The 25,544-nt window shown below is 49.4% G+C and overlaps 1 protein-coding gene across 1 annotated transcript in view; it reads right to left on the bottom strand.

Moving 5' to 3' along the window:
• mgat4b (alpha-1,3-mannosyl-glycoprotein 4-beta-N-acetylglucosaminyltransferase B) overlaps nucleotides 1–25,544 on the bottom strand; it is a 366,555-nt gene that overhangs the window by 78,563 nt on the left and 262,448 nt on the right. Inside the window, exons 7-8 of the mRNA XM_038796210.1 lie at nucleotides 18,140–18,215; nucleotides 8,789–8,903 (exon numbers count right to left, since the gene is read on the bottom strand). Coding sequence (XP_038652138.1) covers nucleotides 8,789–8,903; nucleotides 18,140–18,215 — 191 coding nt within the window. The remainder of the gene's footprint in view (nucleotides 1–8,788; nucleotides 8,904–18,139; nucleotides 18,216–25,544) is intronic.

Genomic DNA, 25,544 nt, shown 5'->3' with positions numbered 1-25,544 from the left:
TGATTTGGACTCGAATCTGACTACATCACTGGCAGGAGGCGGGGAAGAACTAAAACAGAGATCTCGGCAGCGCAAATCCCATTTTGGGCTGCTCGCGAGATTTAGCAGCCAACACAGGATATATAATAATAATCTCTATTAGTATCAGAAGTAGGCTTACATTAACACTGCAATGAAGTTACTGTGAAAATTCCCTAGTCACCACACGCCTGTTCGGGTACAGAATTCAGGATGTCCAATTCACCCAACAGCACGTCTTTTGGGACTTGTGGGATGAAACCGGAGCACCCGGAGGAAAACCATGCAGACATGGGGAGAACGTGCAGACTCTGCACAGACAATGACCCAAGCCGGGAATCGATCAACGGGGCTGCAAATCGTGGCAATTATCTTTGTAACCTGCTTCAGCTGTACCAACTTCAGATCACTACATGTTACCACCGGCAGCTGTGGCTTAGTTTACTGTGTCCTTGTTTCTGACATTCTCTTCTTAAACATCTTACTCAAATGACCTCGGACAGTGAAGCACTCCTCGATACTGCACTGAATTGTCAGCCCATAGCATGGGCTCAATTCTCTGCCGTGAGACTTCAACCCACAACCCTCTGACAGGATAACCTGAGGGAAGCGGTTCTCTAAACATCAGTTCTGGCAGTAACCACTGTGGTCCAGAGATTGTCCATTACTCAGAAACACTTGTGTTGCAGAAAATGCAAATTAAAAAGCAATTTCAAAGGTTGGGGAGGGTCTTTTTCTTAATTATAGACAATTACTTAAGTTACTTTAAGTATTTATGACATCTGATTGGGGGGGGGGGGGGGGGGGGGGGGGGGGGGGGGGCTGAACTTCAAACTAAAGCCACTCAGGTTACTTTCAACAGCAAATACAAATTCTCATTGATTCACGGGTCTTTTTAATCCAAATGCAATAAACTTGTGTGTTTAAAAATCTTTCTTCCACCTTAAATCAAAACAAGAAACACGCAACTGGTTACGTGACATCTGAAAGTAAAAGGTTGACATTTTGGACAATTTGCTGAATTGTTAATCCATCTTTTTTACACAAATATCGATCTGTTGGGCAAGATTTCATTCTCTAAAAATATTCACCAACATCTTTTTAAAAAAAAATGAAACAATTCTGCTTTTGTTTACTTGATAATTATGTGTTAACAGTCCACACATAATGCAGGGGAGATGGAGAGATGAGTAATGTTGGGATTATTCTCCTTAAAGGGGAGAAGATTAAGCAGAGATTCAATCGAAGTGCTCAATATTACAAGAGATTTTGAAAAGAACCAATTATATCCCTTTATTAAGTGTAGTTACTGTTGTAACATAAAAACCACGGCAACCAATTTGTCACAGCAAGCTCCCACAACCAGCAACATGATCACGATCATATAATCTGTTCTTTCTGATGGTGATTGAGGAATAAATATTTGCCAGGTCACTGGGGTAATTACCATGCTCTTCTTCAAATTTGTTACACCTCAACCCGAAAGGGAAGATGGGGCCTCAGTTTAGTACCTTTCCCGAAAGGCTGCACCTCTGACAGTGCAGCACTGGAGCATCAGCTATTCTTCCATTTTTGGCCTTCGTCATAGTATCATTCAGTACAGAAGCGGCCCTTCAGCCCATCGAGTCTGCACCGACAAAACAATGCAAGTCGACACTAATCCCACTTTTCACCTTGGCCACAGTCTTGCATGTTATGACATTTCAAGTGTTCATCCACGTTCTTTTTAAAGGTTATGAGGTTTCCCGCCTCTACTACCCTCCTAGGCAGTGCATCGCAGACTCGCACCGCCCTCTAGGTGAACCTTGAACCCTAAACCTTCTGAATAAGAGACGCCATGCGCTGCCAACGGAACCACAGCTGACACCTTGATAGAGTAGACGGAGAAAAACTATTTCCAGCGGCAGGTGGGTCGGTTACATGTAGGCATAAATTGAACATAATTGGCAGAGGAACCAGGGGGGAGATGAAAAGTTTTTCATCACACGGTGTCTTGTTATGACCTGGAAGGCAATGTCTAAAGTGGTAGTGGGAACAGATTTAATAGTACATTACAAAAGATAATTGAATGTGTACTTTTTTTTTTAAAAAGAGAAAAAATACAGAGATAGGTAGAAAGAGCACTGAGAATGGAACTAATTGAACAGCTCTTTCAAAGAGCTATTTACAGGCATGATAGACCAGATGGTCACCTTCTGCATAGGATATACAATACAGAAGTAGGCCATTCTGTCCAAGCAGTCCATTCTAGTGTTTATGATCCACTTGGGCATCATTTCTCATCTAATCTACCATCATAGCTATTATACTTTCTCCCTCATCTACTGTATGAAATGATTCCAAACTTTCCTGCGCCTCTTTTTTCAGGAAATTCCTCAAAACCTGCCTCTTTGACCAGGTTTTTGGTCACCTGTCCTAAAACCTAATGTGACTTGGGAGCATCTAATAATGAACTATCTTGGGATGGTTTTCGATTTCACAGGCGCTATTTAAATTCAAGTTGTTGCTGCTCTGGGTGTAGCAACAAGTTACAAAAGAGAGGCCAACGATAATGGGGAGGTCCGAGTGGGGACGGTCTGGGAGGCACTGAAGGCGGTGGTTCGTGGAGAGTTGATCTCCATTCGGGCCCACAGGGAGAGAGGGGAGCAGAGAGAAAGGGAGAGATTGGTGGGGGAGATGGTGAGGGTGGACAGGAGGTTCGCGGAGGCCCCGGAGGAGGGATTGCTGAGGGAGCGGCGCAGCCTTCAGGCTGAGTTCGACTTGTTGACCACCAGAAAGGCGGAGGCTCAATGGAGAAAGGCTCAGGGTGCGGTGTACGAGTATGGGGAGAAGGCGAGCAGGATGCTGGCACACCAGCTCCGTAAGCGGGATGCGGCCAGGGAGATTGGTGGTGTTAAGGATCAGGGAGGAAATGTGGTGCGGAGGGGGGTAGACATTAATGGGGTCTTCAGGGACTTTTATGAGAGACTATATCGGTCCGAACCTCCGGCGGAGGAGGGGGGGGGATGCGGCGCTTTTTAGACCGGCTGAGATTTCCGAGGGTGGAGGAGGGACGGGTGGAGGGTCTCGGGGTCAGTTGAGCTCTAGGAGCTGGTCAAAGGGATAGGGAACATGCAGTCGGGGAAGGCGCCGGGGCCAGATGGGTTCCCGGTTGAATTTTACAAGACGTATGCAGAGCTGCTGGGCCCCCTGTTGGTTAGGACCTTTAACGAGGCAAGGGATGGGGGGGCTTTGCCCCCGACGATGTCTCGGGCGCTGATCTCCTTGATTCTGAAGCGAGACAAGGATCACCTGCAGTGTGGGTCATACAGGCCGATCTCACTCTTGAATGTGGACGCCAAGTTGTTGGAAAAGATGTTAGCCCTGAGGATTGAGGACTGTGTGCCGCAAGTTATTCACGAAGATCAAACGGGGTTTGTGAAGGGGAGGCAGCTGAACACTAATATACGGAGGCTCTTGAACGTTGTAATGATGCCGGCGGTGGAAGTGTGGTGGCGCTAGATGCAGAGAAGGCCTTGTGTGGGGGTACTTGTGGGTGGTGCTGGAAAGGTTTGGGTTTGGGGAGGGGTTTGTCAGTTGGGCGAGGCTATTGTATGAGGCCCCGATGGCGAGTGTGGCCACGAATAAGAGGAGGTCGGAGTATTTTGAATTGTATCGAGGGACGAGGCGGGGTGTCCCCTGTCCCCCCCTACATTTTGCACTGGCAATTGAACCCCTGGCTATGGCGCTGAGGGAGTCGGGGAATTGGAGAGGGCTGGTCCGGGGTGGGGAGGAGCACCGAGTGTCGCTCTACGCGGACGACCTTTTGTTGTATGTGGCGGACCCGGTGGAGGGATTGCCAGTGGTGATGGGGATTCTCCGGGAATTTGGGGATTTCTCAGGGTATAAGCTTAACTTTGGAAAAAGCGAGCTGTTTGTGGTCCACCCGGGGGACCAGGAGGGGGGGATTGGGAGGCTCCCGCTGAAAAGGGCGGAGAGGAGCTTCAGGTACTTGGGGGTTCAGGTGGCCAGGAGCTGGGGGGGGCCTTGCATAAGCTTAACCTCACAAGGCTGGTGGAGCAAATGGAGGAGGAGTTTAAGAGGTGGGACATGCTGCCGCTGTCTCTGGCGGGTAGGGTGCAGTCAGTCAAGATGACGGTGCTCCCGAGGTTTCTGTTCCTGTTCAAGTGCCTCCCCATCCTTATCCCGAAGGCCTTTATCAGGAGGGTTAACAGGAGCATTACGGGATTTGTGTGGGCGCACGGGACCCCGAGGGTGAGAAGGATGTTTCTGGAGTGGGGCAGGGATAAGGGGGGGCTGGTGCTGCCCAACCTCTGTGGGTATTATTGGGCTGCCAACGCAACAATGGTGCGTAAGTGGGTAATGGATGGGGAGGGGGCAGCATGGAAGAGGATGGAGATGGCATCCTGTGTGGGTACGAACCTGGAAGTGCTGGTAACGGCGCCACTGCTGCTCCCTCCAACGAGGTATACCACGAGCCCGGTGGTGGTGGCTACCCTCAAGATTTAGGGGCAACGGAGGCGGCAAAGCGGGGGAGGTGGGGGCCTCGATGGGGTCCCCGATACGGGGGAACCATCGGTTTGTTCCGGGGAGAATTGATGGCGGGTTTCTGAGTTGGCACAGGGCAGGTGTCAGGAGGCTGGGGGACCTGTTCATAGATGGAAAGTTTGCGAGCCTGGGTGAGCTGGAAGTTAAGTTTGGGCTCCCCCGGGGAACACCTTTAGGTACATGCAAGTAATGGCGTTTGTCAGGCGGCAGGTAGGCAGGTGACGGGGTTCCCTCTGTTGCCGCCGCGTGGGGTTCAGGACAGAGTGCTCTCGGGGGTGTGGGTTGGAGAGGGGAGGATCTCGGAAGCGTACTAGGTGATGCAGGAGGTAGACGAGGCCTCGGTGGAGGAGCTGAAATGTAAATGGGAGGAGGAGCTGGGTGAGGAGATTGAGGAGGGGGCGTGGGTTGAGGCCCTGGAAAGGGTGAACTCCTCCTCTTCTTGTGCAAGGCTTAGCCTCATACAGTTTAAGGTGCTGCATAGGGCTCATATGACCGGGACAAGGATGAGCCGGTTTTCTGGGAGCGAGGACAGGTGTATTAGGTGCTCTGGGGGCCCAGCAAACCCTGTCCACATGTTCTGGGCATGCCCAGCGCTGGGGGAATTTTGGAAGGGTGTAGCAAGGACGGTATTGAGGGTGGTAGGATCCAGGGTCAATCCAGGCTGGGGACTCGCAATATTTGGGGTTGCAGTGGAGCCGGGAGTGCAGGAGGCGAAAGAGGCCGGTGTTCTGGCCTTTGCGTCCCTAGTAGCCCGGCGGAGGATTCGCTAATGACGGGCGTTTATTTATCGTTTCTCTTTTGTATATATGGGGGGGGGGGGGGGGGGGGGGGGGGGTTTGTTCTTTTTGTTCTTTGAATTTTCTGTTACTGTTTTTTTTGGTGAAAATTTGAATAAAAATTATTTTAAAAAAAAAAACAAATTACAAAAGAACAAGGTTCCCAATACAGGCCTTTGTGCCAATTTGGTCACAGTGCACGCACACACACACATTGTATTTAATTTAGGTTCTTTATGCTGGGAAACAGATAACATTTTCAAGTATCTCCTATCAAAAGGTTCATTTGCAAAGAGCAGGTAGTATACTAGATGAAAAATACAATCAAATGAACTGGGATTTAATCAGCAAGACATGAGCACACAAGCCTATAAAACAACAACCTACACTAAACAAGATGAATCCATCATAGAAATGGTGACAATCATGAATCTGAACATTTTATTATTCAATCATATAATCAATAGATTGTTCAATTACTCAAATATTAAATCCATTTTACACTTTTTATTGATTGTCATCAAAAGACAATTGGGAAAATGTAGACACGCTTCACAAACAATAACAGAACAGCATTTAAAAGAACCTCATTCCGATACTGAAGACTTCTTGCAAGCACATCGAATTATTTATCCTATTAACATGATCGTTTTTCAGCTGTAAATGTTTAGAATAGTTCAGCCAATTCCAGGAATACTATTGGAACATCAGTGCGGTTCATTTCACAGAATCACAGCTGATTCGATACTTTCGTTAATGCTTTAGGACTAAGGCAGCATAAAAGCCCAAATACAAGATCAGGGTGAGGCTGGGAAAATTCAGCAAATAACTCGTCTATGGCAGAAGTGTGCAAAAAAAAAAAGGGTCTATATTAAAACAACAGTGTAATGTATCTGGGAATACATTCTTGCTGGTTGTGTGTTACGTCACCTTTGGTGACGTCAACAGAGTGTTTGCGCGGGCTTGGAGCTGATCACCATTTAAAAAAAATACATTTAGAGTACCCAATTTTAAAAAAACACCAATTAAGGGGCAACTTAGCGTGGCCAATCCACCCACCCTGCACATCTTTGTGCAGGTGAGACCCACACAGACACGGGGAGAACGTGCTAACTCCACACGGACAGTGACCCAGGCCGAGGTCGAACCCGGGTCCTCAGTGCCGTGGGGCGGCAGTGCTAACCACTGCGCCATGTGCCGCCGGTAAAGTGCTAGAATTAAGGGCTCTTCACCATTACTCAGAAAATGCATTCTGTGGGCGTTTTCCACCTATTGAACACTGCCTGTCATTGTAATCCACACCAAAAGCTACATTGTTGTGAAAAGCGAAAAAGGGCCACACTAAATCAGTTTATAGTTTCCATGCAGAATAGATGGAACTGCAGAATCATCTTTCCCAAAGTGCTGGTAAAAGTCTAAGAAGATCTCATAATTCTATTTAATAAGGGCAGCACAATGGTTAGCATTGATGTCTACAGCGCTGAGGACCCGGGTTTGAATCCTGGCCCTGGGTCACTGTCTGTGTGGAGTTTGCACATTCTCCCCATGTCTGCGTGGGTTTCACCCCCGCAACCCAAAGATGTGCAGGGTAGGTGGATTGGCCATGCTAAACTGCCCCTTAATTGGAAAAAAATAATTGGGTACTCTAAATTTAAAAAAAAAAAATTCTATTTAATAAAACTAAATTGACTTATTCAACTACCCAAACTAGAACCTGATGGAATCGTGATTTCCAAAACGGCCACAAAGAAACCCAAGCAAATTTCAGAAATCCATGCAACAAGCACAGCATTTTACTACAAAATCGTAGCACCAACTATGGAGTTAAATACCACAAAAGAAAGAATGAAAGAACTTGCATTGATCTAGCGCCTTTCATGACCTCACTACACACCAAAATGCTCCACAGCCAACAAAGTGATTTTGAGGTGAGGCCACTGTTGTAATGTAGCGGCAACAATGTGATGACCAGATTATCTGCAATCGTGATTTTGGGGGAAGGATAAACATGGGCGAACCAATCGTACAGCACCAAATTATTTATAATTAGGAACTTTTAAAAACTATCAACTTTACCCAATCACCCAGAGGAAACAATTATGTAAGTGCTGTGCCTTAGAAAATGTTTTGCAAAACAAAAAGAGCGCAATATATAATTTTAATTACAGAGCAGAGAGCAGGGCAACATCAGGTTTTAGAAGGTCACAAGAAAAGAAGAAAGAAAGAATTAATGATCTGGTAATTCCAAGAAGATGGAGAATCTGAGGGATGTAAGCAGTTCTTCAGTTTGGCTGTTAGCTGCGGTTCGCTGGGTACCACTCTCGCCTCAGAGTTAAAAGGTTGAGAGTTTAAGCCCCATTCCAGGAATGAGCACAAAATCTGGGTTGACACTCCCAGCACAATACTGAGTGAGCGCCATATTGTTGGAAGTGCCACATTTCAGATGAAATGGTAAATTGAGGCTCCGTTTGGCCACTTGGGTAGATGCAAAAGATCCCACTGCACTAAATGAAGAACAGCCGAGTTCTCCACTGGTTTTATGGCCAATATCCAACCCGCAACCAATAGCTTAAACTGATATCTAGTCATTGCCTCATTGCTGTTTTGGGGAGTTTGCCGTGTGTAGATTGACTCCCATGATTCCTCCATTTAAACAGTGACTACATTTCATTGGCTATAAGATATTTTGGAACATCCCAAGTTCATGAAGGACCCTATAGATGTACAAGTTCTTTCTTATTTTCAGGGAGGGATCTAACCAAAAGCAATCCTTCAACACTTCTGTTTCAACGTTGGCTGATAACTCCCTTGGTTGAAGAGTTTTGAACTCGGGGTCATAGTCTCAAGATACAGGTGAGTCATTTGAAATGAAATGAAAATGAAAATCACTTATTGTCACGAGTAGGCTTCAATTAAGTTACTGTGAAAAGCCCCTAGTCGCCACATTCCGGCGCCTGTTCGGGGAGGCTGGTACGGGAATTGAACCGTTCTGCTGGCCTGCCTTGGTCTGTTTTAAAAACCAGCAATTTAGCCCAGTGTGCTAAACCAGCCCCTTGCTAAACCAGCCCCTTTAAGACCGAGGAGAAACTTCTTCACTCAGAGGGTTGTGAATCTTTGAAGTTCTCCCCCCCCTGACCCCTATCCCAGAGGGCTATGGACCATTGAGTATATTCAAATTGAAATAAATAGATTTCCGGGCACAAAGTGAATGAAATTTAAAAGAGAGTGGAGGAGAAACTACTTCTCCCAAAGGGTTGTGAATCTGTGGAATTTGCTGCCCCAGAATGCGGTGGATGCTGGGACAGTGAGTAAATTTAAGGAGGAGTTAGATAGATTTTATAGGCATTGTGAGAAGGCCATTCCAAGTATGGGCTTGTGGGAGGAAGAGAAGGAGATGAGACAATCGTTGAATTATTCATCTTGATACTAATCATCCGGATGCTTACCAATAAATCCTAGCTGTGAAAATTCCAGGATCATCCACTCTTCAGATGGTTGCTGCAGTGCAAAATTCTTCATTGTGCTTAAATAGTTGGGTCGCACCACAATATCATCTTCCAACTAAGTGTGAAAAGGAAACAGAAACACTTCAGTTAATAACCTTGTATGTGACAGTGTGTGTGTGAGAGAGTCCGTGAGCGAGAGAGTGCGTGAGCGAGAGAGTGCGTGAGCGTGTAAGGCTGAGTATGTGAGAGTTTAACAGTGCGTGTGTTTAAGAGTATGTGTGTGTGTGTGAGAGAGTGCGAGTGTGAAAATGTGTGCGCGCGTGTGTGAGAATGCGTGTGTGTGTGTGAGAATGCGTGTGTGTGAGAATGCGTGTGTGCGAGTGTGTGTGAGTGCATGTGTTTAAGAGTGTATGTGAGTGCGAGTGTGAAAATGTGTGTGCATGTGTGAGAGTGTGTGTGTGACTGTGTGTGTGTGCCCATGAGAGCGAGCGTACAAGAGTGAGCGCGCGAGAGCGTGTGAGTGTGTCTGTGTGAGAGTGAGAATGTGTGAGTATCGGTCTGAAATGAATATTGAGCCCTATGTTGTCAAATATTGTGCATTGAAGATGATTAAGCAGCTGGAAAAATACCATATGGATTATTAGACTCTTTCTGGTGCTGTGCCCATTAACCAAATTAAAACAGAGTGGAGGAGAAACTACTTCTCCCAAAGGGTTGTGAATCTGTGGAATTTGCTGCCCCAGAATGCGGTGGATGCTGGGACAGTGAGTAAATTTAAAGAGGCTCTTCTAAACTTGCTTTCTCACATCGCTTTAGGTGATCACATTACAGAAAGTGGACCGATCAAAGCTTCTGAAGGTAACAGCATAGTTATCTTTTAGGGTCCCTGTGAATTCTAACTGAAGTTTCAAATGCTTTGTTGTCACCACTTTTTCCGAGTGATCATTTGTGGTTAGAAAGCTTAGGTCCTGATGTTTCTCAGCACTTTACAAAATATTGGCAGGAAGAAAATAACAAGCAGCTATTAAACATTTAAGTAAACTGACAAGGCGAGATGAAATAAGGTGAGGGGAGGTCCACGTGGAGCATAAACAAGGCTCAAACCAGTTGTGCCAAATGGTGTATATCTGAATAGTTAGGAACTGGGCGGCACGGTAGCACAGTGGTTAGCACTGCTGCTTCACAGTTCCAGGGTCCCAGGTTCGATTCCCAGCTTGGGTCACTGTCTGTGTGGAGTCAACACTTTCTCCCCGTGTCTGCGTGGGTTTCCTCCGGGTGCTCCGGTTTCCTCCCACAAGTCACGAATGGTGTGCTGTTCAGTGAATTGGACATGTTGAATTCTCCCTCTGTGTACCCGAACAGGCGCCGGAGTGTGGCAACTAGGGGATTTTCACAGTAACTTCATTGCAATGTCAACGTGAGCCTACTTGTGACAATAATAAAGATTATTTATTATTTATATGGACCGAATAAATAAGTCACAGTTTTGTGAATCAACAAGAAACAAAACCAAGGGCTAAATTCTCTACCTCACAACACCGCAAATGCAAACTGTGATCGGGGCGGAGGGCATGTTCTAGTCCCTCGCTGGTGATGATAACAAGGTTAGTGCCCTGCATCGGCATGCAAAACCAGCATTTGCATTCATGTAGATGTGATTAGTGGGTTTGACCCACTTTGCTCTGGGCCTCTGCGATTCTCCATTCCTCTCCGGCGGATGTCACGCGGGTGTGACGGGTATTTACAAGTAGGGACTGGGTGGGGGAGTGAGAGAGAGAGGAAGTGGGCAAAGTTTGAAAAAATGTTAGAAATTGTACTGCTTGCTGGGGGCTGGTTGCCAGGGCTGGGGGGAGTAGCAGGGAGTGACTTGCTAACAGCTCCGAGGATTCCGGGTGCCCCTTTGAGATTGGCCTGGCTTCGGCTGCCATTGCTGCAGTATGTTTTAAACTCACCCATTTGGAATAAGGCCCCTGGCTGCTCACTCTGCTGACTGCTCCCTGTAAATGTCCTGCAAATGTTCACAGAGCCTCTGTTGGGAGTCCTCCCAGGTCACCTCTCTGGAAAACCTCAGACCCCAGCTGACCCATCAACGGGATATATGCGGCCAAGCTCAATCAGTGGCCCACCAGGTGCTGGCTCACCTCAGTGCACTCATCACCCCCATTACCATGGACGTGTGGCGAGGATAGAGGCTCCCCACATTACAGGGCTGGTGCGACTCACTGATGGAGACAGGGGTGCAGTGTGGAAGACCACATACTGGGGAACAGCTGACCATGCAGCAACCAGGGGCATCATTGAGCAGTGCATTGACGTCCTAAAGATGCACTTCCGATGCCTGGGCCGCTCTGGTGGGGAGCTCCAATATCGCCCCAGGAGGGTCTCAAACATCATGCAGGCCTGCTGAGCCAGGCTGGCTCGGCAGGCTGCCCAACGTGTGATCCAGGGCCGCCGCACACAGGGCAACCTCATCACCTCCAGATTTGCCAACTACAAGGCTTGGCCTTCGCCACCCTGTCTCACGTCTCCACACTCTCCCCCCCCTTTTCAAGTGGTTCCCCCTTCCCGCATAGCTGCTCACATCCTTCCCTGTCCGAAAGGGCGTAAAGTTAATCTACACAAGTCGTACGTAATCCAGCATACACCTTTATACTTGGATTGTTCAATTATCAGGACCAACAGGGTCAATAGCAAACAAACATAAACCTGAGTAACAGAGAACACATTTCTGGGTAGGGCACCGCGGATAGTGAATTGTGCACTGAGCATGATGGGACATAAACCAACCAGACTTGACCACATTTCTAGGAAGGACAGACACATCCAGAATGCAGGCTGGCCAGACCAGCAGGAATATTCCTTACTCTCACCTCCAAACAGCCTTGGCTAATTAGACAATGTTACTATAGTACCATTCAGAGACAGAAGTAAGATAAAGATGACTGTTTATACAAAGCATCAAGGACAGTTGATAAGAAGAGTCTGGGAAACATCGGAACACCATGAATGAGGCCCCACAGGTGCATGAGCTGGTCATTTGCAAAGCAATTTTATTGGTCAATTTATGTAATCTGCAGCCACAAAGATTGGATCAAGTCCAGCTGAGACAGGGCTGTTGAGTTTTGGAAATTGTTCAATTGTTGAATCTAAAGCAAAGCAAGGTCAAGTCAATGTGCCCCAGATTGCTCCCTTATCGTACGTTGGCAACTAAAGAATGTCTTTACCGGAGTTGTCTCCGTGAGTCCGTATGTTAGCTGAGTCGTAATTAAAAGGGGGATCCCTCACGTGGAAGCCAGCTCAACACTTAGCCTCTGAAAAAACTTCTACACTGTCTCTCCTCCCTTCACTCCATCCCACCATGTCAACTCCCCCTCCAAGGGTCCGACCAGCATCACAACAGTGTGTGGGCCCTGGGCAGGCAGTATCAGCAGATTTTGTGCATGGGATGGAGGATAAGAACTCGCTAGTTATGGTGCTTCTCATCGTTTGACAAAGTCTGACTCCTGCCTTCAGGATCACCTCCCATTGTCCGCCCGAGTGATCCCTGTATGTGTGCTGGTCAATCCATCTCACAGGCCCATATATTCTTTGGGGTGGTGGTGGTGGTGGGGGGACCCCAGGTGCAACTTTCAACTGTCCCGGAGCCTCTGACCCGTTAAATCCTCCTACACAGTATAGCCAACCTCCAAACCTCCCCTGTGGGAGGCACCAGCACAGGCCCCATCACTTCCTCCTGACTCGGGCTGCTCAATGGCCCCTGTGCTACTCCATGGGATGGAGGTGAGAGCTCCAGAGGCTTCTAGATTCACCTGGCACTGCCATTCCGAGAGGCCTGCTTTTATCTCAATGCCCTCAACCATGGAGCATAGAGACTGGGACATGCCACTCAGCGAGTGAGTGAGTCTCTGTGCCACGGTCATGTCCCTCTGTGACTGGCCCAGGTCAGTAAGCACCCAGCCAATGCTCTCAACGCCCTCAGCCATGACCTTTGTGACTGGGCCAAGCTATGGAGCTCCGCAGCAACGTCCATGTGGGCCCGGGACATGGTTGCCAGTGACTGGGCTCTGCTGTCCTGAGTCTCAGTCATTGTCCCAAGCCTTGGGCACCTTGACCCATGTCTGTGACTTTTTGAGCCACTGCTTCCACAGTGAATGCCACCCGTTCAGTGTTGGTCTAGATAACATGCATTGCCGGCACCATCTCCTGCACCTCAAGGCAGTTGGACTCCTCCAAATGCACCTGCAGGCACAGGAAAGTTGCTGACACCCCCTCCTGTAGATGCTGGCTCTGTATCTGCATCTCCACCAGTGACGGGATCATACTTTCCAGATGCGCGAAACCTGTCCAGACTACAGCTGGTTCCTGGGATCGGGAAGCCCTCCAACTGTAAGCTCCCTCTGGAGTCCCTAACTTCACCTGATGTCTGCAGCATGTGTGATGTGAGCACCACATAGTGACCTAGGAGCCTCTTCACTAAAAATACTCCACTGATGTGATAGGCTTTTGTTGGTGGAGGGTGCCGTGCAGGTGAATGCAGTGCTGAGAAGTCGGTGTCATCCCGGACTGGTTCTCCGGGGTGTACTGGGGGCAAGGTAACCCAGACGGGCCGGCCTGGCCTGTTGGTGATTCTGAAAGAAAAAAGTCAAGAAACATGGGGGGGGGTTAAACTAAACTAATTTGTCAGGGGATGGGAAAACGAGCTGTCGTCCAGAAGCCAGTGTTGAGAGTAGTGAGGTACTGAGGAGTGTATCAAGGTCGCAGGAGTGTACCAGCAGACAGAAAGGTGGGTTGAAGTGTGTCTACTTCAATGCAAAGAGCATCCGGAATAAGGTAGGTGAACTTGGAGCGTGGATTGGTACTTGGGACTACGGTGTTGTGGCCATTACAGAGACATGGTTAGAACACGGACAGGAATGGTTGTTGGAAGGTCCGGGGTATAGATGTTTCAGTAAGAGTAGGGAAGGTGGTAAAAGAGGTGGAGGAGTAGCATTGCTAATCAAGGATAGTTTAACGGCTGCAGAAAGGCAGTTTGAAGGGGATCTGCCTACTGAGGTAATATGGGTCGAAGTTAGAAATAGGAAAGGAGCGGTCACATTGTTAGAAGTTTTCTATAGACCCCCAAATAGTAATAGAGATGTGGAGGAAGAAATTGCAAAACAGATTATGGATAGGTGTGGAGGTCTCAGGGTAGTTGTCAGGGTGACTTTAACTTTCCAAATATTGATTGAAACCTCTATAGGTCGAACAGTTTGGATGGGGTAGTTTTTGCACAGTGTGTGCAGGAGAGTTTCCTGACACAATATGTGGATAGGCCGAGAAGTGGGGGGGGCAACATTGGATTTGGTACTGGGTAATGAACCGGGCCAAGTGTTAGATTTGTTTGTGGGAGAGCACTTTGGAGATAGTGACCACAATTCGATGTCTTTCACTATTGCAATGGAAAGGGATAGGGCTATATGGCAGGGCAAGGTTTATAATTGGGGGAGGGGTAATTATGATGCGATTAGGCAAGAATTAGGGAGCATAAGATGGGAACAGAAACTGTCAGGGAAAGGCACAAATGAAAAGTGGAGCTTGTTCAAGGAACAAATACTGCGTGTCCTTGATAGTTATGTCCCTGTCAGGCAGGGAGGAAATGGCTGTGTGAGGGAATCATGGTTCACAAAAGAGGTTGAATGTCTTGTCAAGAGGAAAAAGGAAGAGTATGTAAGGATGACAAAACAAGGTTCAGTTGGGTTGCTTGAGGGTTACAAGGTAGCAAGGAATGGGCTAAAAAAAAGGGCTTGGGAGAGCTAGGAGGGGGCACGAGATGTCCTGGGCGGGTCGGATCAAGAAAAACCCCAAGGCTTTTTACTCTAATGTGAGAAATAAAAGAATGACCAGGATGAGGGTAGGGCCGGTCAAGGACAGTAGTGGGAACTTGTGTATGGAGTCAGAAGAAATAGGAGAGGCGTTGAATGAATACTTTTCTTCAGTGTTCACCAAGGAGAGGGGCCATGTTTTTGAGGATGTGATTGTGATACAGGCAGATGGAGGAGGTAGATGTTCTGATGAAGGATATATTAGCAATTTTGAAAAATCTGAGGTCGACAAGTCCCCTGGGCCATATGGGATATATCCAAGGATTCTTTGGGAGGCAAGGGATGAAATTTGCTGAGCTTTTGGCTTTGATCTTTGGGTCCTCACTGACACGGGGATAGTGCCAGAGGACTGGAGAGTGGCGAATGTTGTTCCTCTGTTCAAGAAAGGGAATAGGAATGACCCTGGTAATTATAGGCCAGTTAGTCTTACTTCGGTGGTCGGTAAGTTAATGGAAAAGGTCCTGAAGGACAGGATTTATGAACATTTGGAAAGAGGCAGCTTAATCCGGGATAGTCAACACGGATTCATGAAGGGTAAGTCTTGCCTCATAAATTTGACTGAATTCTTTGAGGAGGTAACTAAGTATGTAGATGAAGGTAGAGCAGTTGATGTCGTATCCATGGATTTTAGTAAAGCGTTTGATAAGGTTCCTCATGGTCGGCTTATGAAGAAAGTAAGGTGGTGTGGGATAGAGGGAAATTTGGCCAATTGGATAAGTAACTGGCTATCACATAGAAAACAGAGGGTGGTGGTGGATGGAAAATTTTCAGACTGGAGGCCAGTTACCAGCGGTGTACCACAGGGATCAGTGCTGGGTCCTCTGCGTTTGTGATTCTTATCAATGACTTGGAGGAGGGGGCTGAAGGGTGGGTCAGTAAATTTGCTGATGACACCAAGATTGGTGGAGTAGTGGATGAGGTGGAGGGCTGTTGTAGGCTGCAAAGAGACATTGATAGGATGCAGAGCTGGGCAGAAAAATGGCAGATGGAGTTTAACCCTGATAAGTGCGAGGTGATTCATTTTGGTAGGAAAAATTTGAATGCGGATTACAGGGTCAACGGCAGGGTACTGAGGAATGTGGAGGAACAGAGAGAACTTGGGATTCATATCCACAGATCTCTGAAGGTTTCCACTCAAGTGGATAGAGCCGTGAAGAAGGCTTATAGAGTGTTAGCGTTTATTAACAGGGGGCTTGAGTTTAAGAGCCGCGGGATTATGCTGCAACAATACATGACCCTGGTGAGACCATATTTGGAGTATTGTGTGCAGTTCTGGTCACCCCATTATAGGGCTGCACGGTAGCATTGTGGATTGCTTCACAACTCCAGGGTCCCAGGTTCGATTCCGGCATGGGTCACTGTCTGTGCGGACTCTGCACATCCTCCCCGTGTGTGCGTGGGTTTCCTCCGGGTGCTCCGGTTTCCTCCCACAGTCCAAAGATGTGCAGGTTAGGTGGATTGGCCATGCTAAATTGCCCTTAGTGTCCAAAGTTGCCCCAAAGTTGGGTGGGGTTACTGGGTTATGGGGATAGGGTGGAGGTGTTGACCTTGGGTAGGGTGCTCTTTCCAAGAACCGGTGCAGATTCGATGGGCTGAATGGCCTCCTTCTGCACTGTAAATTCTATGAAAAAGGAAGGATGTGGAAGCATTGGAAAGGGTGCAAAGGAGATTTACCAGGGTGCTGCCTGGTTTGCAGGATAGGTCTTTTGAGGGAAGGTTGACGGAGCTAGGGCTTTTCTCTTTGGAGCGGAGGAGGATGAGAGGCGACTTAATAGAGGTTTATAAGATGATGAGGGGGTTAGATAGAGTGGATGTTCAGAGACTATTTCCTCGGGTGGATGTAGCTGTTACAAGGGGGCATAACTATAAGACTCAGGGTGGGAGATATAGGAGGGATATCCGAGGTAGGTTCTTTACTCAGAGAGTGGTTAGGGTGTGGAATGGACTGCCTGCTGTGATATTGGAGTCGGACACTTTAGGAACTTTCAAGCGGTTATTGGATAGGCACATGGAGCACACCAGAATGACAGGGAGTGGGATAGCTTGATCTTGGTTTCGGACAATGCTCGGCACAACATCGAGGGCCGAAGGGCCTGTTCTGTGCTGCGCTGTTCTATGATCTTGGGAAGGAGTGTTCTGGAGGAGAGGAGTGACTCACTTCCTATAAGGACATCATTTTGCATTGGGACTCACTTTGTTATCACATGCGCACCTCCGCCTCGGGAATGCCCCTCTCCTGCACCATCCCCCTCGGCCACCTCTGCCCAGGCCCCGTTAATGACTGCGGGTAGCCTCCTGCCCACCCTGGGGATGAGGGTGTCCTGCCTTTCCTCCACCGCATCCAACATCCTTCCAAGCTCTGCGCCCCCGAAGCGTGGTGCGGCTCTTACTGGAGCCATCTTCTTGTCTGGAATGAGAGTGTGTGGGGAGTAGAGTGCTTATGCCAGCCCCAATTCCGGCCCCCAGCGATTTCCAGCGAATCCGACGTCAGCGGGAATGAGAGTTGCCCTAAATTAATGCGGACAGAGGGCTGGCCCATTAGCATGTCCTGAATTGCTCTGGAAATAGCATTCCCAAAGGGAACCCGAATCGAAAGCAATTCAAATCTGACGTCAACACTCAAGTGTCCCAAACGGAGAATTGCACCCAGGTTTTTCAGCAAGCTCTTCAATCTAGAGAAAAATACGACAAACTTTATTTTTTTAATTCATTCATGGATGTGGACCAGCATTTATAAGTCATCCTTAATTATCCTGCAGGTGGTGATGAGTTGCCTTCTTAAATATATTTTGTGGTTTGCTAGGCCATTGCATTGGGCCGTTAATTATCAACCACATTTCTGTAATATAATGCAAATAATACTGACAAAAGAAGGAAGGGAAAATGGGGACTTTTTCCCCCACTCTCAATGACGTATGATGACTCGAATGCACTGCCTGAAAGTGGTGGAGCATATTCTGGATTAACATTAAAAAGGATATAGGATTAGTCCTGGAATTGGAAAAACCTGTAGGTTTAGGGGGTAAAAGCAGAAGACGTGGCTGAACTGAATAATTATTTCAAAGAGACAGCACAGACACAATGATCTGAATGAGAGGAGACCATTGTATTGTCATGTAGGAATGAACATTCAATATATTTTGAAAAGATTTTGCAGGCACATACAAAATCACATTACCAAAATATTACCATCAGAATTCCCAAAGGTTCATTGCATACAATATTACATTGTGGTCTTGCTAAGTGCTTGTGAAAAGCAATGTTATTACTTTAACAACTCAGGGTAACGACCTAATTGCTGCCTGAAACTTTTCAATGGACAAATCAATGTGTAATTGACCAAAAGGTTCCGGAGAACCATAAACCAGCTGCTACAAACGGCTCACGGGCAGTGTCCTGCATTACTCTGATCTATACAAATTTTGTCCGACGGGAAGAGCTCTCTTTAAAGCAGGAGGTAACTATAAAGAATGATTGTGAGCTCCCTTACCTGTACATAATAGGTGCCCTTCAATTGAGCATACATCATTAAAAAGCAATAGTCCAGGTTTTGCTTTGTTCTCCATCTGAAATGAAAGGAAGATTCTTGACTTTCTTTTCATATTGAGGTCAGCATTCTCTCTTCTGATGCACTCTATGAACCCTACCTAAAGTAATTTACAGCAAGACTACAGATCTCAAAAGCAGAGAATGGTTTTGAAATATTTTGCAAATATCCACCCAATAGCTACTGCACAACCCCATTCATATCTGCTTTGATAACAAAGCATCCCAATTACAAGAACAGCTCTCATTAATATTGCGTGGTCACCAAAGTTCATTAGGTGTAATACAGGTAAATCCCACTTATACAATATGGGTCAGGCCCGAGTTTATTCCATGAAAAAGGATTTTCCTTAACAGAGGTATTGTAGTAGTTGGGGGAGAATCGGATGTGGTGAGAGCAATACTGTGTGGGGACAGTTTTCGACACGATGGGTGATGAACTGTGTGGCTGAGTGGGATGGCTTTCGTGAAGGGAAGGAGACCCTGCCCGTAAACCATGTAAGAGCTGGAGTATTAATAAATGTATCCTTTCTGAGGAAACAGGCATCTTTGAGTGTGTTCTGGAGTATAGCAGTGGTAGGTGATTTGGTGAGTCAGGATGGCAATAGGGAAGCAAATGCAATTTTTAAAAATAAATTTAGAGCACCCAATTATTTTTTCCAATTAAGGGGCAATTTTAGCATGACCAATCCACCTACCCTGCACTTCTTTTAGGTTGTAGGGGTGAAACCCACGCAGACACGAGGAGAATGTGCAAACTCCACATGGACAATGACCCAGGGCCAGGATTGAACCCAGGTCCTCAGCGCCATAGGCAACAGTGAACACAGAACATACAGTGCAGAAGGAGGCCATTTGGCCCATCGAGTTTGCACCGACCCACTTAAGCTCTCACTTCCACTCTATCCCTGTCACTCAATCACCCCACCTAACCTTTTTGGTCACTAACGGCAATTTATCATGGCCAATTTATCATGGCCAATCCACCTAACCTGCACGTCTTTGGACTCACAAGCCGCAGCCGCATATAACATTACACTCCCCATACACAGTTATGGGTGGCACGGTAGCACAGTGGTTAGCACTATTGCTTCACAGTGCCAGGAACCCTCGCTCAAAGGACTCCACACCAAGATAAGTAAACCCTTGTTATCAACTTTATACACAGGTGACTTCCGGATGCGGCTATGTGGAGCTAAGCCGCACATTCAGCAGTTCCCGCTAAAAACGGACTTTGGGGCTCTTTTCAGGGCCCCCAACGGAACTTCTTCGATGAATCCCGACATGGGAAGGGGTCTGGAGTAGGTCCCTAGGGTCCTATGGTCCGGACCAGGAGTGGGGTGAGCAGTAAAGCAGTGGAAGCGCCCCCGGAAAAGCGGGGGAAGGGAAACAAAATGGAGGCCGGCGGAGCCCTCGAGGAGCTGAGGCAGTGGGCGCAGGAGCAGCAGGAGACTCTGCTGCGCTGCTTCCAGGAGCTTAAAGTGGAGCTGCTGGAGTCTCTGAAGGCTACCACCAGAGAGCTGATGGAGACTCAGACAGCCCAGGGGGCCGCGATCCGGGGGCTGCAGCAGCAGGCCTCCGAAAGGGAGGATGAGGCCATGGCCGTCGAGGGGAAGGTGGAGATGCACGAGGCCCTCCATAAAAAGTGGCAGGAGCGGTTCGAGGAGCTGGACAACCGGTTGAGGCAGAAGAATTTGCGTATCCTGGGCCTCACGGAGGGGCTGGAGGGGTCGTACCTGGCGGCCTATGTGGTCGTTATGCTGAACTCGTTGATGGGAGCTGGGTCCTTCCAGGGGCCCCTGGAGTTGGAGGGGGCCCACAGAATTCTGGCTAGAAGGCCCAAGTCGAATGAGCCGCCACGGGCAGTGTTGGTGCGGTTTCACCGGTTCGTTGATCGAGAGTGCGTGCTCCGGTGGGCCAAGAAGGAGTGGAGCAGCAAGTGGGAGAACACGGAGGTGTGGATCTTCCAGGACTGGAGTGCGGAGGTGGCTAAGCGGAGGGCCGGGTTCAACCGGAAGAAGGCGGTGCTCCACAGACGGAGCGTAAAGTTTGGCATGTTGCAGCCGGCGCGTCTGTGGTTCACCTGCAAGTGAATCCCCGGAAGAGGTGCGGGCCGAGAAACTGGACTCAAACGGAGGGTCAAAGATGGGGGTTTTTGTATGATAATGTAATTGTGTTTAATTTTTCCTCTGGAGGGGGGGTTCTCTGTTTAATGCAAGGTGTGTGTTGGCTTTAGGGTGGGTGGGGCGATGTCGTTATGTCTTTTTGTCTGGGTCTGGTCGACGGGTTCGGGCAGGGAGGAGAACTGGGAGTGCGGGGGGCTGGTGGTGGGGACTGGCAATGGGAGTTGCCCTAGAGGAGGCGGGGTTGAGCAGGGTGAAAGCGCGGGCTATTCTCTGGTTTCCCGCGCTGTGGGATAATGGGGGCAGGGTCAGGGCTGAGAAGCGCGGGCCTTTGGTGGCTGTTATTTTCCCGCGCAAGAGCGGGGGGGGGGGGGGGGGGGGGGGGGGGGGGGGGTGCTGCTGATGGGCACGAAGGACGAAGGAGAGGAGTAGTCCCACGTGGGGAGCAGTCGGAGGTATGGCGGGAGTCGCCGGGGTCAGCGGCAGAAGTTAGCTGGCTCACGGGAGTGCTATGGAGGGAGGGGCGCGGCTTGGAGGGGACCTAGCCTTGGGGGGGGAACACCTGAAAGTGGCGGACCAGGTTCGGCTGAGGAAGGGATGGGTGGGCCAAGTCACCCATCATCATTAGGGCTGGATGAGAAGAATTGGGGGGGGGGGGGGGGGGGTGGGCAATCCTGGTGGGAAAGAGGGTGTCGTTTGAGGCGTTGAGAGTGGTGGCTGACAGTGGCGGGAGGTATGTGATTGTCAGTGGTAAGCTGCAGGGGGAGCGGGTGGTGTTGGTAAATGTTTACGCCCCAAATTGGGACGATGCGGGGTTTATGCGGCGCATGTTGGGCCGCTTTCCGGACCTGGAGGTAGGGGGCCTGATCATGGGGGGGTGGGGAGGACTTCAACACGGTGCTGGATCCCCCATTGGATCGATCCAAGTCCCGGACGGGTAGGAGGCCAACGGCGGCTAAGGTGTTGAGGGGGTTTATAGATCAAATGGGAGGGGTGGATCCCTGGAGGTTTGCGAGGCCAAGGGCCAGGGAGTACTCGTTTTTCTCCCACGTGCATAAGGCCTATTCGCGGATTGATTTTTTTTTCCTGAGCAGGGGGCTGGTTTCGAGGGTGGAGAATGTTGAATACTCTGCCATTGCCATTTCGGATCATGCCCCGCACTGGGTGGACCTCGGGCTGGGGGAGGAGAGGGACCAGCGTCCGCTCTGGTGCTTGGAGGTGGGGCTGCTGGCAGACGAGGAGGTGGTCGGGAGTGTTCGGGGGTGTATTGAGAGGTACCTTGAGGCCAATGATAACGGGGAGGTCCGAGTGGGGACGGTCTGGGAGGCATTGAAGGCGATGATTAGAGGGCAGTTGATTTCCATCCGAACCCATAGGGAGAGGGGGGAAGCAGAGGGAGAGGGAGAGATTGATAGGGGAGATGGTGAGGGTGGATAGGAGATATGCGGAGGTTCCGGAGGAGGGATTGCTGGGGGAGAGGCGTAGCCTTCAGGCCAGGTTCGACCTATTGACTACCAGAAAGGCGGAAGCTCAGTGGAGGAAAGCACAGGGGGCGGTGTATGAACATGGGGAGAAGGCGAGCAGGATGCTTGCACACCAGCTCCGAAAGCGAGACGCGGCCAGGGAGATTGGGGGAGTGACGGGTAGAGTTGGGAAGGTGGTGTGGAGGGGGGTAGACGTTAATGGGGTCTTTAGGGAGTTTTATGGGGAACTGTACCAGTCCGAACCCCCGGTGGGGGGGGGGGGGGGGGGGGGGGGGGGAGGAGGAGAGAGAGAGAGAGAGAGAGAGAGAGAATGGGGCGCTTCTTGGACAAGCTGCGATTTCCGAGGGTGGAGGGGAGGCAGGTCGAGGGACTGGGGGTGCCGATTGAGCTGGAGGAGCTGGTTAAAGGGATAGGGAGCATGCAGTCGGGGAAGGTGCCGGTGCCGGATGGGTTTCCGGCCGAATTTTATAAAAGGTATGCGGACCTGTTGGGCCCCCTGTTGGTCTGGTCCTTTAACGAGGCAAGGGAGGGGGGGCTTTGCCCCCAACTATGTCACGGGCGCTGATTTCCTTGATCCTGAAGCGGGACAAGGACCCTCTGCAGTGTGGGTCATATAGGCCGATCTCGCTGCTAAATGTAGACACCAAGCTGCTGGCAAAGATCTTAGCCACAAGAATAGAGGATTGTGTGCCGGGGGTCATTCACAAGGACAGACGGGGTTTGTGAAGGGAAGGCAGTTGAATACTAACATACGAAGGCTCCTCAACGTTATTATGATGCTGGCTGTGGAAGGGGTGGCGGAGATAGTGGTGGCATTAGATGCGGAGAAGGCCTTTGATAGGGTTGAGTGGGGATATCTGTGGGAGGTGTTGGAAAGGTTTGGGTTTGGGGAGGGGTTTGTCCGTTGGGTGAGGTTGCTTTATGAGGCCCCGATGGCGAGTGTAGCCACGAATAGGAGGAGGTCGGAGTACTTTCGGCTGTACCGGGGACGATACAGGGGTGTCCCCTGTCCCCCTTGCTCTTTGCGTTGGCAATTGAGCCCCTGGCCATGGCGTTGAGGGAGTCAGGGAACTGGAGGGGCCTGGTGCGGGGTGGAGAGGAGCATCGAGTGTCGCTTTATGCGGACGACCTGTTGCTGTATGTGGCGGATCCGGTGGGGGGATGCCGGAGGTGATGAGGATTCTTAGTGAATTTGGGGGCTTCTCTGGGTATAAGCTGAACCTGGGCAAGAGCGAGTTGTTCGTGGTGCACCCGGGGGATCAGGAGGAGGGGATTGGTAGGCTCCCACTGAAGCAGGCAGGAGCCCAGGTGGCTGGGAGCTGGGGGCCGCTGCACAAGCCCAACATCACAAGGTTGGTGGAGCAGATGGAGGAGGAGTTCAGAAGGTGGGATATGTTACCGCTGTCACTGGCGGGGAGGGTGCAGTCTGTTAAGATGACGGTGCTCCCGAGGTTCTTGTTCCTGTTCCAGTGCCTTCCAATCCTTATCCCGAAGGCCTTTTTTTTTAAGGAGAGTTAACAGGAGTATTACGGGATTTGTGTGGGCGCATGGGACTCCGAGGGTGAGACGGGTGTTCTTGGAACGGGGCAGGGATGGGGGGGGCTGGCGCTGCCCAACCTCTGTGGGTACTATTGGGCTGCCAAAGCAGCGATGGTGCGTAAGTGGGTAATGGACGGGGAAGGGGCAGCATGGAAGAGGATGGAGATGGCGTCCTGTGTGGGCACGAGCCTAGAGGCGCTGGTAACGGCGCCGTTGCCGCTCCCTCCAACGAGGTATACCACGAGCCCAGTGGTGGCGGCTACCCTCAAAATTTGGGGGCAATGGAGACGGCATAGGGGGGAAGTGGGGGGCTCGATGGAGGCTCCGATACAGGGGAACCATCGGTTTGTTCCAGGGAGCATTGATGGCGGATTTCTGGGCTGGCACAGGGTAGGGGTTAGGAGGTTGAGGGACCTGTTTATGGAGGGGAGGTTCGGGAGCTTGGGGGAGTTAGAGGGGAAGTTTGGGCTCCCCCCGGGGAACATGTTTCGGTACATGCAGGTTAGGGCGTTTGCCAGGCGGCAGGTGGAGGGGTTCCCCTTCTTGCCCCCACGTGGGGTACGGGACAGGGTGCTCTCGGGGGTGTGGGTTGGAGGAGGGTGGATTTCGGACATATACCGGGTAATGCAGGAGGTAGACGAGGCCTCGGTGGAGGAACTGAAGGGTAAATGGGAAGAGGAGCTGGGTGAGGAGATTGAGGAGGAGACGTGGGCGGATGCCCTGGAGAGAGTGAATTCCTCCTCTTCCTGTGCGAGGCTTAGCCTCATACAGTTCAAGGTGCTGCATAGGGCCCACATGACTGGGACGAGGATGAGTAGGTTTTTCGGGGGCTAAGACAGGTGTGCTAGGTGCTCGGAGAGCCCAGCGAACCACGCCCATATGTTTTGGGCGTGCCCAGCGCTGGGGGAGTTTTGGAAGGGGGTAGCAAAGACGGTGTCGAGGGTGATGGGATCCAGGGTCAAGCCAGACTGGGGAGTCTCAATTTTTGGGGTTGCAGTGGAGCCAGGAGTGCAGGAGGCAAAAGAGGCCAGTGTCCTGGCCTTTGCGTCCCTAGTAGCCTGGCGGAGGATTCTTCTTCAGTGGAAGGATGCGAGGCCTGTATCAACCCGGTTGGGGTGGGGGTTTGGTTCGGTGGGAGGGAGAATTGTGTACATGGGTTTGTTGAATGTGGCGGATTATCTCTTTCCCTTTTGTTGTTTGCTTTTTTTTTGTTTTTGTAGTTGCTTTTGTTGGTTGTTGTTCTTGGGTTTTTACCATGGTTGTTTTGTTGTTTATATTTTGTGAAAATCTTAATAAAAATTATTTTTAAAAAAAAACTTTATACACAGGTGATATTCAAAATGGATGGGTTGCTTAATTGGAATGTAGAGTCAGGTTTCAGGAAGCAAGTGAGATGTTGTATCTGTTAACTGTAAAGCTATTTCTTTGCTGCTAATGTGCTTAATTCTGCGTTCAAATTAAAGTTTGTTTTAATATAAAAGCTTTCTACTGGTCAGTGTTACCACTCCTGTGGTGCAATAACATTGCCTCACAGTTATACCAAAAGCATATAGCTGGGTTCTAATCTGAGATCTTTTTTAAAAATAACTTTAATGCACCCAATTATGTTTCCAATTAAGGGGCAATTTTAGTGGGCCAATCAACTTATCCTGCACATCTTTTGGGGTTGTGGGGAGTAAGACCCATGCAGACACGGGAGAATGTGTAAACTCCACATGTACAGTGTGGGGCCAGGATTGAGCTTGGGTCCTAACCACTGTGCCACCATGCTTCCCTAATGCAGGATCTTAACCAAAATTGGAGTTCTGTTCTGGCATTTTGTACATCAAAGAGACTTTGTGTGTCAACAAGACCATTGTAACATTAAACATGCTTTGTTATTCATTTTCATCTTAAAACCTGTGCTTAATTGTTAAACTGTGGGAGGATAAAGGAGCATTGTGGTATAAAAGAACAATACAGCACAGGAACAGCCCTTTTGGCCCTCCAAGCCTGCGCTGATCACGTGTCCTATCTGGACCAACCGCCTCTATCCTTCTATACCCAATTGTTCATATGCCTATCCAGATAAGTCTTTAAGGTCACTAACGTATCTGCCTCGACCACCTCTCTTGGCAGTGCATTCCAGGCCACCACCACCCTCTGAGTAAAAAAACTTCTCCCGCACATCTCCACTGAATCTTTCCCCCCCTCACCTTCAACT

This window comes from Scyliorhinus canicula, chromosome 4 (genome assembly GCF_902713615.1).
Source record: "Scyliorhinus canicula chromosome 4, sScyCan1.1, whole genome shotgun sequence".
Taxonomy (NCBI): Eukaryota; Metazoa; Chordata; class Chondrichthyes; order Carcharhiniformes; family Scyliorhinidae; genus Scyliorhinus; species Scyliorhinus canicula.
The sequence above is the reverse complement of the archived record's forward strand: the minus strand, read 5'-3'. Positions and strand labels throughout refer to the sequence as shown.